We start from the raw sequence: 16,947 nt of genomic DNA on the forward strand, positions 1-16,947 counted from the left end.
GGCAGGGAGTCACTTGACACAAGTGATTTGGAAACTGTTTACTGTACCTATAGAGACAATGATTGTTTCTTCTTTGTCTCCATGTTTATAGATATAGTACTTTGCAAAAGTCTTAGGCACATATACTGTATACAGCTAGGGTGCCTAAGGCTTTTGCACAGCACTGTATTTGTCAACGTGGAGCGGAGAGCAAGTTTGTAAAAGGATGTTGGGAAGGGAGAGGGTGGAGTGCCACAGGACAGGTGGCAGAGGAGGAGTGCTGGGACAAGGAGTGGCACAGGTGCAGACACACAGTCCTCAGACACCAGGTAAGGTCATTTGATTCCAAACAATTGCTTAACTGATCATTACAGAATGTCTCTCGGTGCTTCCTGCTCTCTCCCCTCTCCCTTCCACTTTTCCAACCATGATTCCTCTCTCCCTGTCCACAATAGAGACACCCCTATCAGAATCAGGTTTATCATCACTCACATATGTCATGAAATTTGTTTTTTACTACAGTACTGTGCAAAAGTTTTTGGCACCCTATCTATATATATGTTCATATTTGCAAGGCATCTTGCCTCAAGTCCCTACAAAGGACTGTGAGAACTGCTGACAGGACCATCTCTTGCACCCACTGGAGATATTTATCAGGAGCACTGTGTAGGCAGGGCCTTTCACATTGTCAATGATCCCTCCCATCCATCCAGCAATCTCTCTGACCCCCTACCATCAGACAGGAGGTACTGTAGCATTAGGACAAGGACTACTAGGACCCCAGGCGGTAAGACTGCCCAACTCCATGCCACCACATAGGTTTCATCACGTATGAAGTGCCAGCAGCATTATACCATTTACTTTGTAATTATGCACCTTATTATTTGTGGTAATATACTTTGTGTTATGTGTGTGTTATATGTACTGTGTTGTGCACCTTGGCCCGGATGAATGTTGTCTCCTTTGGCAGTGTACATGGGTATGGTTGAATTTCAATAAACTTGAAACTTGTACTTGAAAAATTCAAAATGGGATACTGACCAGTTTGGTACATAAACATGTAGAGAACAAATCTGTGCTTAACACGGGGTATACGTCATTCTAGATGTAATCCCCATCTCAAAACCCTTATGTATTTGCCACTTAAACCTCTTATCACAGAGCTGATCTGACTGAAGTGAACACTCACTTTCTTGGTATACCACACTGGTTGCTATCAGTTCGACAAGCTCTTGCCTGGTCATCTTTCCCAGCACTGGGATACCAGGATCCTGGAGGATACTGACAGCACTTCCTCTTTCCACAAGCTGCTTCTGCGGGTGTTTCTGTAGCTTGGATTTTTTATCAGACCTGAAACATAGATGGAGAGCTGACAATGAAGAGAAAAAGAAAACTAGCCTCAATATCATTGCTTTCTCTGAATTCTCAGTCCAGAACAACACATAGCATTGCAATGTCAATTACAATACCTTCACTCCTTCCACTCACAATACCATTATAGTCATCAAAAATGTCCTAAATATATTATTGTTGGCAGAAGAATGGTGTAATCCACTCTCTTGCAAGCTTCATGGTACTTCCTGATCCATCAGCCCAGAAACCCTGATTTTACATGATGATGTTACTATCAGGAAGGAGGTACAGAAGCCCACTCAGTGATTCAAGTACAGCTTCCTCCCCTCTGCGAATTCCTAAATTGACATTCAATCCATGAACACTACCTCAATACATTTTTTCTGTTTTTGCACTACTTATGTTAATGTAACAATTTAAAATCATATATATACTTACTGTAATTCAGTTTTTTCCCTATACTTATCATGTATTGCATTGTTCTGCTGCCACAAAATTAATATATTTCACAACATATGCCAGTGATACTAAACCTAATTCTGACCCTGATCAGAATCAGAATCAGGTTTATTATCACTGGCATGTGATGTGAAATTAGTTAATTTAGCAGCAGTAGTTCAATGCAATACATAATCTATCAGAGAAAAAGAAATAAAATAAAGATAATAATAATAATAATGTAAATCAAATACAGTATATTTATACTGAATAGATTTTAAAAAACATGCAAATAACAGAAATACTGTATATTAAAAAAAGTGAGGTAGTGTCCAAGGATTCAGTGTCCATTTAGGAATCTGATGGCAGAGGGGAAGAAGCTGTTCCTGAATTGCTGAGTGTGTGCCTTCAGGCTTCTGTATCTCCATCCTGATGGTAACAGTGAGAAAAGGGCATGCCCTGGGTGCTGGAGGTCTTTAATAATGGACGCTGCCTTTCTGAGACACCACTCCCTGAAGATGTCCTGGGTACTTTGTAGGCTAGTGTCCAAGATGGAGCTGACTAGATTTACAACCCTCTGCAGCTTCTTTCAGTCCTGTACAGTAGCCCCTCCATACCAGACAGTGATGCAGCCTGTCAGAATGCTCTCCACGGTATATCTATAGAAGTTTTTGAGTGTATTTGATGACATACCAAATCTCTTCCTAATTCCTAATGAAGTATAGCTGCTGTCTTGTTTTGTTTATAACTACATCGATTTGTTGGGACCAGGTTTGATCCTCAGAGATCTTGACACCCAGGAACTTGAAGCTGCTCACTCTCTCCACTTCTGATCCCTCTATGAGGATTGGTATGTGTTCCTTCATCTTACCCTTCCTGAAGTCCACAATCAGCTCTTTCGTCTTACTGACGTTGAGTGCCAGGTTGTTGCTGTGGCACCACTCCACTAGTTGGCATATCTCATTCCTGTACGCCCTCTTGTCTCCATCTGAGATTCTACCAACAATGGTTGTATCATCAGCAAATATATAGATGGTATTTGGGCTATGCCTGGCCACACAGTCATGTGTATACAGAGAGTAGAGCAGTGGGCTAAGCACACACCCCTGAGGTGCTCCAGTGTTGAATGTCAGCGAGGAGGATATGTTATCACCAATCCGCACAGACTGTGGTCTTTCGGTTAGGAAGTCGAGGATCCAATTGCAGAGGGAGGTGCAGAGGCCCAGGTTCTGCAACTTCTCAATCAGCATTGTGGGAATGATGGTATTAAATGCTGAACTATAGTCGATGAACAGCATCCTGACGTAGGTGTTTGTGTTGTCCAGGTGGTCTAAAGCCGTGTGAAGAGCCATCGAGATTGTGTCTGCTGTTGGCCTATTGTGGCGATAGACAAACTGCAATGGGTCCAGGTCCTTGCTGAGGCAGGAGTTCAGTCTAGTCATGACCAACCTCTCAAAGCATTTCATCACTGTTGATGTGAGTGCTACCGGGCGATAGTCATTAAGGCAGCTCACATTATTCTCCTTAGGCACTGGTATAATTGTTGCCTTTCTGAAGCAAGTGGGAACTTTTTCCAGCATCATTAACAATAGTGACTTACAATCATCATATACTGAATGAATAATGTCCCTATCATTAAACTGAGCTCTGTTTGAGCTCAATTAAAATCACAACTGGCCACACAGCACCACACCTTTATCACTTTGCTGGATGTGCAGCAGATGTTTCCAATAGTGGGAGAGTCTGGGACTGGAGCACACAGCCTCAGAATACAAGCTGTCCTTTTAGAACAGAGAAACTTCTTTAGACAGAGGGTGTTGAATTGGTGGAATTCACTGCCACAGATGTTCTGTGGAGGCTAAGTTATTGTACATATCTACAGTGTAAGTTGATAGTTCTTGGTTTGTCAGGGCATCAAAGGTTACAGGGAGAAGGCAGGAGAATCAGAAAATAAATTAGCCATGATCAAATGGCAGAGTAGACTCGATGGGCTGAATGGCCTAATTCTGCTCCCATGTCTTATGGCCTTTTATAATGAGGATTCAGTTACAATTTAAACAGTTGTCTATATGAATGTAAAGAGCTCAGTCACAATCTTTTTTTTGCACTTTAAGAATGTCCTACATTTTGGCCATCAAATCTAGTAACTTTTTCTATGAAGTTCTGGAAGACAAGAAAGTTTGAGCTGGGGCTTGCAGTTTCAAGTAAAACAAATATCTTAATAGGGACCCGCTTATGTAGTCAACTTCAAATGACTGGTCTATTGTTGTTCAATAGTGTAAGAGGCCTGGCAGAAAAAACTCAGTGTACTTTCTTTAAAAAGTACCACCACCACAGTAGTACAGCAATCAGCATGATGCTACTACAGCTCGAGACATCAGAATTCAGAGTTCAATCCTGACATCTTCTGTACGTCTTCACTGGAATCATGGGTTTTCTCCGGGTGCTGTCGGGCATTGCTGGGCTGTGCAACTCAGACAGCCAGAAGGACCTACACTGTGCCGCATGTCTAAATAAAATAAAATATCATAATGACTACTTTTGGAGTTAGTGGGCTGGTGAGTGAGGGGACTTTGGGGAGGAGGTGGGTGGTAGAAACTGACTATTTTTACCTTCTTTTTAACTGCTTTAATTTTCTAAGTAAACTTAAGGACTTCAGAATATAGTATGTTATGCTCATAGTGAGATAAAGCCCCAAACAGCATTGTTAGTTACCCTCTTTAATCATGAGTATTATGGAATTTAAGAACAATGCATGAAAGGTGAATGCCTGCAGGAAAGCAAATCTCAGAGTTGTATACAGTGACATATATATATATATATCTGATAATAAATTTACTTTAACTTTGAAATTTTGAGCTTTAAACTTGGCAGTATTCCAGGTGACCAAGTGTGCAGGAAGTGCGTCCAGCTACAGGTCTGGACTGACTATAGTGCACAGTTACAGTTGCAGAGGTGGTTTCCTTGTGGTACATCCATGATACTAAGGACATTGTGTAACAGCATGTTTAGTAAGCTGGTCACTCCATAATTAATGCCTGCACAAGTAGAAGAGTTAATGAGTAACCACCAGGAAGAGCAGTTTGCATGGCTGGGTAGTACAACAGGTCATTCCCCTTTCAGACAGATACACTGCGTTGAGTACAGCTGGGAAAGTGGAGGGGTGTTGGCCCTGTACTTGCTAAAGTTTAGAAGAATGAAGGGTGATCTCATTGGAACCTACTGAATACTGAAAGGCCGATAGAGAGAGAACGAGGAGAGGATGTGTCTATAGTAGGGAAGTTTCAAACCAGCGGGCACAACATCAGAATACAAGCATGCCCCTGAGTAGAGATGAGAAGGAATTCCTTCCGCCAGATAGTCATATATCTGTTGAATTCACTGGTTATATTTAAAAGAAAGGTTAATAGGTTCTCGATTAGAAAGCATGTCAAAGGTTATAGGAAAAAAGCAGGAGAATGGGATTGAGAGGGATAATAAATCAGCCATGATGAGCTGAATGGCCTAATTCTGCTCCTATGTTGTATGACCTTATGGCCCTTTCAAGTGAGAGTAGCAGCCAACACTGTAATAATGCAAATGGCTCTGCTGTATAGGAGGAGAGGACAAAAAGGTCAAGTGTGCAATAGGGACAGGGAAATCCAATGCAAGAGGAGAAGCTAGATGTTTCTTTAAGCTCAATGGTGTCAAGGAGAGCAAGATTGTCTCTGAGTTACTGCAGGACAATCTAAAACGGGAGGATAAATAGCCAAAGGTCATGGTCCACACTGGTACAAAGGAAGGACCTATTTCAGTGCTGAATGACTCACTGACTTTGACATGGGTAGAAACAGGGATGAAGTCCTGTAAACTGAAGCTAGGGAGCCAGGTCACAGATTAAAGAGCAGGGTCTCAAAGGAGTATAATATAGCTCATGAGAATAGCATAGAGGATAGATCAGATGAATGTGCAGCCACAGGGATGGAATACGAGGGAGGAAGGGTAAGGCAAGTCTGAAGATGGCACAAAAACCAGTCCATCACGGGTAAAGCTCCCCCTCCACTGAGCACAGCTACTTGGAGTGTTGCTGCAGGAAAGCAGCATCCATCATCAGGGACCCCTCCATCCAGGTCATGCTCCCTCTATCAGGAAGGAGGTACAGGAGCCTCAGGACCCGCACCACCAGGTTCAGGAACAGTTATTACCCCTCAAACATCAGGAAGGAGGTACAGGAGCCTCAGGACTCACACCACCAGGTTCAGGAACAGTTATTACCCCTCAACCATCAGGAAGGAGGTACAGGAGCCTCAGGACTCACACCACCAGGTTCAGGAACAGTTATTACCCCTCAACCATCAGGAAGGAGGTACAGGAGCCTCAGGACCCGCACCACCAGGTTCAGGAACAGTTATTACCCCTCAAACATCAGGAAGGAGGTACAGGAGCCTCAGGACCCGCACCACCAGGTTCAGGAACAGTTATTACCCCTCAAACATCAGGAAGGAGGTACAGGAGCCTCAGGACCCGCACCACCAGGTTCAGGAACAGTTATTACCCCTGAACTATTAGGCTCCTGATTACCTCACTCACCCATCACTGAACTGGACTCATTTTCAAGAGCTCTTCATCTGACGTTCTCAGTATTTATTTATTTGTTTGTTTGTTTCCTCTCTTTTTGTTTATGCATAGATTGTTTTTTTTACACATTGGTTGTCTGTCTGCCCTGTTGGGTGTGGTCTTCCACTGATTCTATTGTGTTTCTTGTACTTACTGGGATTGCCTGCAAGAAAATGAACCTCAGGGTTGTAATGGTGACATACTGTATCTGTACTTTGATAATAAATTTACTTTTAACTTTTTAACTCTGAGTTGCTGTTGTGATACTGAGGAAGATAGGCTCAAGCTACAGGAAGAATTTTTATCAGGTGGTAAAAAGGGGAGTGAAATGGCAGGTGATATTTAATCCTGATAAACATGAGGTGATGCACTTTGGGAGGACCACTAAGGGTATGCAACGAATGACAGAGTCGCAGGGGTTCCCACCCTTTTTTATGCCATGTACCAATATCATTAAGCAATGGGTCTGTGGGCGCCAGGTTTGGACGTCGGTGAATCCTGCAGGAAGCTGGAGCAACAGGAGAAAATCTACACGGTCACGGGAAGAACATACTAACTCCTCACTGAGGACACTGGCATTGAACTCCGAACTCCAAAGCCTCGAGCTGTAATAGTGCCGCGCTAACCACTACACTGCTATAGCTACAGGAGACTCTAAAACGTCCTAGAAAGCCACGAACTTCGGACAATTAGAAATGGCCAACATAATTGGTCACATTATTTCAGTGCCCAAGGCATCCATGGATCTGTGCCCGGAAAGGCCTGGGCAAGGTTGTATGAAAGACCAGGAGTTGTCCATGCATCAAGTCTCCCCTCTCCGCGACACTGATGTTGTCCAAGAGAAGGGCATTAGGACCCATACAGCTTGGCACCAGTGTCATGGCAGAGCAATGTGTGATTAAGTGCCTTGCTCAAGGACACAACACGCTGCCTTGGCTGGGGCTCAAACTCCCAACCTTCAGGTTGCTAGTCCAATGCCTTAACCACTTGGCCACGTGCCCACTTCAGTGCCCAAATCCCACCAATAAATAGAAAATCTAAGGCTTCTATTGAAAACACAGCAGGTTTTCAGAAACAGATTGATTATCGGTGACATACATCATGAAATCTGTTGTTTTGTGGCAACCGTGTCGTATCAGGCAAAAAAATTACTGAGTTACAATAAAAAAGTGCAAAAAAGGAATAGCAAGGTAGTGCTCATGGGTTAATGTTGTGTTCAGAAATCTAATGGCAGAGGGGAAGAAGCTCTTATCTTAAGGTACAGCTGAAACTCTGCTCATTCCATGTGCCAACACGGCTATGCACTGAAACACGCCTCAGTGTACAAAAGTACTCAGAAAAAAACTCACCTGCACACAGTACCAGGGAGACATGATGCTGAGTTGGCTACAAGTCTTCGAACACTGAAAAAGAACCGTCTCTGCATGGCAGTGGTCAGCGTCATACTTCCTACAGAGATCTGTTTCCACATGCAGTTTATCCTGAATTAAAATAGAAACACCAGTGATGGTCAAAGTTGAGAGGAGACAAACACTCCAAAGTACTGTATTCTGTTGGAATTCACAGAAATCAGTTAAACTTATGCCCTTTGTCTCTGCTTAAATAGCTGATAATAACTGACTTAATAGCTTTAGTAAAGAGTCTGTATGGACAAGTGGCCTCCAACTTTATTCTGCCTGTTGCATTATAAAAAAAATAAATTATTCATAACAATTACATTCTCTTCTCATACAAGATGTAATTGTGTTTCAGAAACAAAAATGAACTGATGACACCATGAACTCTGAGAGTATTTTTATCACAATTCAACTATAAGATTGCAAGAAATGCTGATTATGCCCAGTTAAAGGAATCCTTGTTTCTCACTTGTCAATATCTATCAACGGACCAAACTACATTAATCTCATCAGCAATTTCTTGGCAGTGATTCGAATGCAATCTTTTAATTAGAAACATGTTTAACTGTGTCTGTGTTATGCCCTTGATGCATAGAATAACAATGGATGCAGAAAACAAGTTTCTCCAGATGATGGAGGTATGTACTACTGTATTTGAATGCAAGTCTAACAAGAAATAGCAGCCGCTCCAATTTTAGTCCTTAAATGTACAGATTTAATACAGGATCCACTGTGATGAAGTTTACAATTCTATTGAAGATAGAAGGATACACAGATACATGTGCTTGTAAGGAAAACTCACCCAGCTATAAAACTGAGTATTGAACCAGTGCAGATAAAAACAAGAGTAAATCAAGAGGAGTCCACATAAAAAGTTTTCTTGTAAATAACTGGATATGGAACATACAATTTACATTCTGATTTTTCAGGATTAGTCTTTTAAGTTTTTATTACAAGAAAAGCTAATTTGTGCTTTAAGGATGGTCGGTGTGGATGCTTTACATGAGAGGAAACAAATGAATAAGGTTATTGGGCATAGTTTGAACTGGGCAAAGTGTACCTCAGAGGTTATCATTGGATCCAACTTTATCCTTCGACCAGTATCACTAAAATCATCACTGTCTGTACATACTACTTATTTCTACAAAAGGTGAACTAAACTTCAAAATGTATGGCACCAGCTCAAATGTATGGGAGAGCCATTTAAACATCATTTAAAAACTCCTTTCAATATCATAGATTGCTGGTTGCATTCAACACATGCAAACCTTCTAATATAAACGGGTTGGCAATGTGTAAAGACTGAAACAATACAGGAATACACAGTTAGTAAATGCTAATAAATGCAATCAAAATGACTCCCAGTTATAATTAGTGTCCAAAGTATTTTATCTCTAACTTTTATTAGTCTTTGCAATAATGCAGACACCAGAGCAGCAAGTAAGTTGTGATAATATGCAAATAATGTTTAGTAAATTTGACTGACATCCTTGACTGCCCCACCTTCCTTCATTATGAAACAGATCTACCTAATGGGTAAACACAAGAGATCTTGCAGATGCTGGAAATCCAGAGCAACATACACAGAATGCTGGAGGACTCAGCAAGTCAGGCAGCACCTGTGAAAGTTAATGAACAGTTGACGTTTTGAGACCCATCATCGGGACTGGAAAGTAAGGGAGCAGACGAAGGTGGGGGAGGGAGAGGAGGACAAGCTAGGTGGTGATGGGTGAAGCCAGGAGAGTGGGGGTGGGGATGAGGTAAGACATTGGGAGCTGGTATCTGGAAAAGCAAAGGGCTGGAGAAGAAGGAACCCGTTAGGATTATGGGAGGTAGGGGTAGGGAAGGAGGAGGGGCACTATGATGACGTGATAGGCAGGTGAGGAGAAGGGGCAAGAGGCCAGAATGGGAGAATGAAGAAGGACGAAGTGGGAGGGGAAAATAATTACCAGAAGTTGGAAAAATCGAAGTTAATGCCATCTGGTTGGAGGCTACCCAGGCAGAATATGAGGTGTTGCTCCTCCAGCCTGAGAGTGGCCTCATTGAGGCAGTAGAGGAAGCCATGGACTGACATGTCAGAATGGGAAGTAGAATTGAAATGGGTGGCCACAGGGAGATTCCACTTTTTTTTGGTGGGCGGGGTGTAGGTGCTCGGCAAAGCGGTCTCCCAATCTACGTCAGGTCTCACCGATATACACGAGGCCACAACGAAAGCACTGGATACAGTAGATGACCCACCCCAACAACACATAATTCTCCATAAATTACACCTTCTCCAACAGGATCCCACCACCAAGCACATCTTCCCTCCCCATCCCCCCGCCACAACTTTCCACAGGGATCGCTCCCTACGCAACTCCCTTGTTCACTCGTCCCTCCCCACTGATCTGCCTCCTGGCACTTATCCTTGCAGGCAGAACAAGCTCCACACCTGCCCCCTACAGTTCCTCCCTGACTACCATTCAGGGCCCCACCCAGACCTTCCAGGTGAGACGACACTTCAACTGCAAATCTGTTGGGGTCATCTATTGTAAGAAGTTCACCTGGTGTGGTCTCCTGTATAGAGCATAAGACATAGGAGCAGAATTAGGCCATCTGGCCCTTCAAGTCTGCTCCGCCATTCAATCATGGCTGATCCTTTTTTCCCTCTCCTCCTCAACCCCAGTTCCTGGCCTTCTACCTGTAACCCTTGATACCATGTCCAATCAAGAACCTGTCAATCTCTGCCTTAAATACACCCAACAACCTGGCCTCCACAGCTGCATGTGGCAACAAATTCCACAAATTCACCACCCTTTGGCTGAAGAAATTTCTCCGCATCTCTGTTTGAAAGGGTGCCACTCTGTCCCGAGGCTGTCCCTCTATCCTGAGGCTGTGCCCTCTTGTCCTAGACTCTCCCACCATGAGAAACATCCTTTCCACATCTACTCTGTCTAGACCTTTCAACATTTAAAAGATTTCTATGAGATCCTCCCTCATCCTTCTGAATTCCAGCGAGTACAGACCCAGAGCCATCAAACGTTCCTCATATAATAACCCTTTCATTCCTGGAATCATCCTTGTTAAGCTCCTCTGGACCCCCTCCAATGTCAGCACATCTTTTCTACAATAAGGAGCCCAAAACTTCACAATACTCAAGGTGAGGCCTCACCAGTGCCTTACAGAGTCTCAGCATCACATCCCTGCTCTTGTATTCTAGTCCCCTTGAAATGAATGCTAACATGGCATTTGCCCCCCTCACCACTGACTCAACCTGCAAGTTAGGCTTCAGGATCTTCTGCACAAGGACTCCCAAGTCCCTCTGCATCTCAGATTTTTGGATTTTCTCCTCATTTAGAAAACAGTCCGCACATTTAGTTCTACTACCAAAGTGCATGACCACGCATTTTCCAACATTGTATTTCATTTGCCACTTTCTTGCCCATTCTCCTAATCTGTCCAAGTCCTTCTGCATCCTACCTGTTTCCTCAACACTACCTGCCCATCCACCTATCTTCATATCATCGGCAAACTTGGCCACAAAGCATCTATTCCATCATCTAAATCATTTATATACAGCATAGAAAAAAGTGGTCCCAACATCGACCCCTGCAGAACACCACTAGTCACTGGCAGCCAACCCAATGAGGGTCCTTTTATTCCCACTCGCTGCCTCCTACCAACCAGCCAATGCTCTAAACATGTTAGTAACTTTCCTGTAGTACCATGGGCTCTTAACTTGCTAAGCAGCCTCATGTGTGGCACATGTCAAAGGCCTTCTGAAAGTCCAAATATACATTATCGCCTTTATCTATCCTACTTGTAATCTCCTCAAAGAATTCCATCAGGCAGGATTTTCCCTGAAGGAAACCATGCTGACTTTGTACTATCTTGTCCTGTGTCACCAAGTACTCCAGCACCTCATCCTTGACAATTGACTCTAATATCTTCCCAACCACTGAGATCAGGCTAACGGTCTATAATTTCCATTCTGCTGCCTTCCTCCTTTCTTAATGAGTGGAGTGACATTTGCAATTTTCCAGTCCTCTGGCACCATACCAGAGTCCAATGATTTCTGAAAGATCATTTCTAATGCCACTACAATCTCTAAAGCTACATCTTTCAGGACCCTAGGATGCAGTTCATCTGGTCCGGGTGACTTATATACATTTAAGTCTTTCAGCTTTTTGATTACCTTCTCTCATGACAGTAACTAGACCTACTCCTCTTCCCTCACACACCACAACATCAGGCATACCTTCACGGTGAAAACTGATGCAAAATACTCATCTAGTTCATCAGCCATCTCCTTGTCCCCCATTATTATTTCTCCTGCCTCATTTTCTAGTGGTCCTATATCCACTCTCATTTCTTTTTTATTTTTAACATACTTGAAAAAACTTTTCCTATCCACTTTGATATTATTTGCTAGCTTGCTTTCATATTTCATCTTTTCCCTTCTAATGATATTTTTAGTTGCTCTCTGTAGGTTTTTAAAAACTTCCCAGTCCTCTATCTTCCCACTAATGTTTGCTTTGTTGCATGCCCTTTCTTTTGTTTTTACGATAGGTTTGACTTCCCTTGTCAGCCATGGCTGTACTATTTTACCATTTCAGTATTTCTTCATTTTTGGAATACACATGTCCAGCACCTTCATCATTTTTCTGAGAAATGCATGCCATTGCTGCTCTGCTGACATCCCTGCCAGTAGCTCCTTCCAATTTACTTTGGCCAACTTCTCTCTCATACCACTGTAATTGTCCTTACTCCACTGAAATACTGCTACATCAGAGTTTACTTTCTCCCTATCAAATTTCAAGTTGAACAGAATCATATTGTGATCACTGGTTCCTTTTACCTTAACCCCCCTAATCGCCTCCAGTTCATTACATAACACACAATCCAGTATAGCTGATCCCCTAGTCGGCTCAACAACAAACTGCTCTAAAAAGCCATCTCATAGGCATTCAACAAACACTCTCTTGAGATCCATTACCAACCTGATTTTCCCAATTGACCTGCATGTTAAAATCTCCCATGACTACCATAACATTGCCCTTTTGACTCGCCCTTACTATTTCCTGTTGTAACCTGTGGTCCACCTCCCAGCCATTGTTGGGAAGCCTGTATATACACTAACTGTCATCAACTTCCTTTTACCTTTGCAGATTCTTAACCCAACCCTGAAGGATTCAACATCATCTGATCCTATGTCACATCTTTCTATTGATTTGATGCCATTATTTACCAGTAGAGCCACACCACCCCCTCTGCCTACCTTCCTATCACTCCGATATAACGTGTAACCTTGGACATTCAGCTCCCAACTACAACCATCCTTCAGCCATGATTCAGTGATGGACACAACATCATACCTGACAATCTGTAATATTGCAACAAGATCACTCACCTGATTTCTAATACTACACGCTTTTAGATACAACACCTTGAGTACCATATTTGCTGTCCTTTCTGATTCTGCATCCCCCATGTTTTGATACTCAGCCTGTTGGCTGCAACCTAGTCCCATCACCTGACTGCCCTTCCTGACAGTCTGACTGCACGCTATCTTTACTGTTTTACATTTTGGCTATTCCTGTTTCCCTCCCTTACCTTATCTCTTTACCTGCCTATCTCCTCCCTCAGGTGTTCCTCCCCCTCCTTTTCTTCATTGGTCTTCTATCCTTCCCAGTCAGATCCAGCCCTGGGTCTCTTTACCAATCAACTCCTCAGCTCCTTACTTCACCCCACCCCATCCCCCTCTCCCAGTTTCATCTATCACCTACTACCCTGTACATCTTCCTCTCCTCCCCCCACCTTCTTACTCTGTCATCTCCCCTCCCTTTCCAGTCCCGAAGAAGTGTTTCGGGCTGAAAGGTCGACTGTTTACTCTCTTCCATACATGTTGCCTGGCCTGCTGGATGCTCAAAACACTTGGGTTTCCAGACTATTGCTTTTTGTACCGGAGGGGGGCTCACAGACTTGAAAGGGTAACGCAGTTTCTCTCTCTACACACGCTGCCCGATCTGCCGAATGTTTCCAGCAATGACTGTTTTATTTCAGATTTTCAGCAAACATAATTTTCGTAAAGTCTAAAGCAAACCATGTTCACAAAAATAATCAGAACAATTACTTAGACAATATTAAGCTGCCGTAAAAAGTGCGTTTACCGAAAAGCTGTGAAATATATGGAAAATAGGACATTACTTGCAGCATTAGGAGCCACGCTGCAGGAGGACGGATTATGAGGTTGCTCAAGGGCTGGGCTCAAACATCGGGATGAAAACTGCGGCCCTGACAGCAGCTTCCAACTTTCCGGGATTCGTTGCAACCGGCTGCTGCTTTCGTCGGCTCTCCCCTCGCTTCCTGACTTTCTCCGCGGGATTGGCACACTTCTTACGGCTGCATTCGCCACCCGGGCCCGGCTCTGCACGGTGCAGCACTTGGTCTCCGATCGGAAACCCGGTTCCGAAGATGAGTTCCTCTACTCAACAGACCATCTCCTTGTTCTTCACATCGCAGAGCACAATGGGCTTCATGGCGCCCTGTTTCTGAATTTGCTCAATTACAGAATGACTTTTATTTAAATATTTCCTTGTGTCGGAAATAAAACATACGTGGAAACTGCATGAAGAGATGGCTAATTGATTAGGATCAAATAAAAGGCAAAGGGATACCGTACCTGAATCTATTTAATAATTGAAGTTTTAAAAATCAATGTAAGTCCGTATATAGTAGCAACGTGCAATTCACCTATCAACGAAAAAAACTTATGTTTCTGACAATTGACTTTTCCCACAACCTGTGGACTCACTTTAAAGGATTCTGCATCTCATGTTCTTGATACTTATGTATTATTATAGAAGTGTATTTTTTCTCAGCTCAGACTGGTAAAACCTGTGGAACGGGCATAGCCAAACACGCTCAGTTCTCAATTGCTAGGAACTTTCAGACTATTCTAGTGGTGTTTAGTATTGTGGCTTTCTGAAGATTTACATAGATATCCAGACATCCCACCCCGCAAAAACTCATTTCAGGGAGATAGCACCCCCGCCCCCCGTCGACCTCCAAGGGCGCATGTATACGGGACATTTGATTATGAAAGAACACAACAATTTATTTGACACATATTGAAACTATTTACACACATATATATTTCTTGTTGAGTATTTTGTTGGCAATCTCAATGCAAATAGCAAATAGCATTTCTATTTCTTTTGCAAACTTTCCTTGTAGGGTGATGTGGCTCTGCTGAAAAGAACTGTGAAATACTTGAGCAGCCTCCCCCGCGATTAGCCTCCCTAATATGTTGTGGTCCCTAAAAGAAATAAAAGCATAAAGTGTATCCTTATTATATCGTCTTATGTAATACTTTGTCCAGTGATTTTGTCTGATCTGTAAACCAATCTGTAATCTGTAAACTGGGTATATGCAGAAAATGTGACATTAAAATACAGTAACTTTGTCACATAGTGTGAGCAGAATTATCTGCAGCTTAATGTGAAATAGACTAAGGAGCTGGTGGTAGACCTGAGGAGAGCTAAGGTACCAGTGACCCCTGTTTCCACCCAGGGGGTCAGTGTGTACATGGTAGAGGATTACAAATACCTGGGGATACGAATTGGCAATAAACTGGACTGGTCAAAGAACACTGAGGCTGTCTACAAGAAGGGTCAGAGCCGTCTCTATTTCCTGAGGAGACTGAGGTCCTTTAACATCTGCCGGATGATGCTGAGGATGTTCTACGAGTCTGTGGTAGCCAGTGCGATCATGTTTGCTGTTGTGTGCTGGGGCAGCAGGCTGAGGATAGCAAACACCAACAGAATCAACAAACTCATTCGTAAGGCCAGTGATGTTGTGGGGATGGAACTGGACTCTCTCACGGTGGTGTCTGAAAAGAGGATGCTGTCCAAGTTGCATGCCATCTTGGTCAATGTCTCCCATCCTCTACATAATGTACTGGGTGGGCACAGGAGTACATTCAGCCAGAGACTCATTCCTCCGAGATGCAACACAGAGTGTCATAGGAAGTCATTCCTGCCTGTGGCCATCAAACTTTACAACTCCTCCCTTGGAGGGTCAGACACCCTGAGCCAATAGGCTGGTCCTGGATTTATTTCATAATTTACTGGCATAATTTACATATTACTATTTAACTATTTATGGTTCTATTACTACTTATTATTTATGGTGCAACTGTAACGAAAACCAATTTTCCCCGGGATCAATAAAGTATGACTATGTATTATCATGGAGTCGTTTTTTAATTCTATTACAACTTTAAGCAAGTCTACAGGGAGGCCTCATCACGTAGGACATCAATAGAGTAGCTCCTTAGCAGCCAGCCAGCTAGTTTAAATAACGTTAGCTATGCTAATGAATGAATGACACCTGTTAAACTCACCTCAACATGTCTTTTACAGTCTTAACCCACCATGGGCAATAGAAAAGTCACTGTTGCAAACAGTGCAGCGAGCAACACTGTCATTATTTTTGACCCCTATTAGGCAGGGGTACACTTTAGTGTCGTCTGGAGTGAAGTATGTTTTATATTTTCTTTTTTTGAAACACTTTGCCATGGCGGTGCAGGACATGGAACTGAACTGATGGAGAGACAGAGGTCGACTGTAAAGCCCACCCACAGAGAAAACTGATAGGTCTACTTATCACAAAGAGAGATCAATCAGGATGCTCGCTCTTGCTCCCGCTCTCCCTCTCATTTCCAGGATATTGTATATAATTTGCGGGCGTCAGGGAGCTGCTATTAATATGTGGGAGACTCACGGAACTTCCGGGAGAGGTGGGATGTCTGGATATTACTGTGTAGGCCTGATTGTTTAATGCTATTGTGTAGGGACTTTGGGATGACACCAGTGGCAGCTATTACTATTGGGACAATGTTCATGTTCCAAAGTCTTCCAATTTCCTCTTTTAATTCAGCTGATTTCTGTTTTTCACTTGTTGAGTTCTGTACGTTGTGTGTGTCTGGAATGGCTACATCTATTAAGTAAGTTGTTCTTGCTTGTTTATCCTGTATTATTATATCCAGACGGTCATTATGGATTGTCCTATCTGTAACAGATTGGTCATAATATAACTTGTGGAATTCTGACTCTAAAACTGGATCAGGCTTGTACTTATAGAAATGTATGATTTCATTTATGAGTCTGTATTTTAAAGCAAGATTTTGAAGAATAATGTTTGC

General features: G+C 42.9%; 1 protein-coding gene across 4 annotated transcripts in view; it reads right to left on the bottom strand.

The window, feature by feature from the left end:
* LOC140211244 (mitochondrial mRNA pseudouridine synthase RPUSD3-like) overlaps positions 1-14,211 on the bottom strand; it is a 50,036-nt gene extending 35,825 nt beyond the window's left edge. Inside the window, exons 1-3 of one of the 4 annotated variants that reach the window (XM_072280892.1) lie at positions 13,950-14,211; positions 7,716-7,847; positions 1,169-1,329 (exon numbers count right to left, since the gene is read on the bottom strand). In XM_072280892.1, coding sequence (XP_072136993.1) covers positions 1,169-1,329; positions 7,716-7,837 — 283 coding nt within the window. In that variant the 5' untranslated portion in view covers positions 7,838-7,847; positions 13,950-14,211. Of the gene's footprint in view, positions 1-1,168; positions 1,330-7,715; positions 7,848-13,912 lie in introns of all 4 variants that reach the window. The other 3 variants (XM_072280888.1, XM_072280889.1, XM_072280890.1) reach the window with 3 other exon arrangements.
* Positions 14,212-16,947: the final 2,736 nt, after the last annotated feature.

The sequence above is a fragment of the Mobula birostris genome, chromosome 16 (genome assembly GCF_030028105.1).
Source record: "Mobula birostris isolate sMobBir1 chromosome 16, sMobBir1.hap1, whole genome shotgun sequence".
NCBI classification, from domain to species: domain Eukaryota; kingdom Metazoa; phylum Chordata; class Chondrichthyes; order Myliobatiformes; family Myliobatidae; genus Mobula; species Mobula birostris.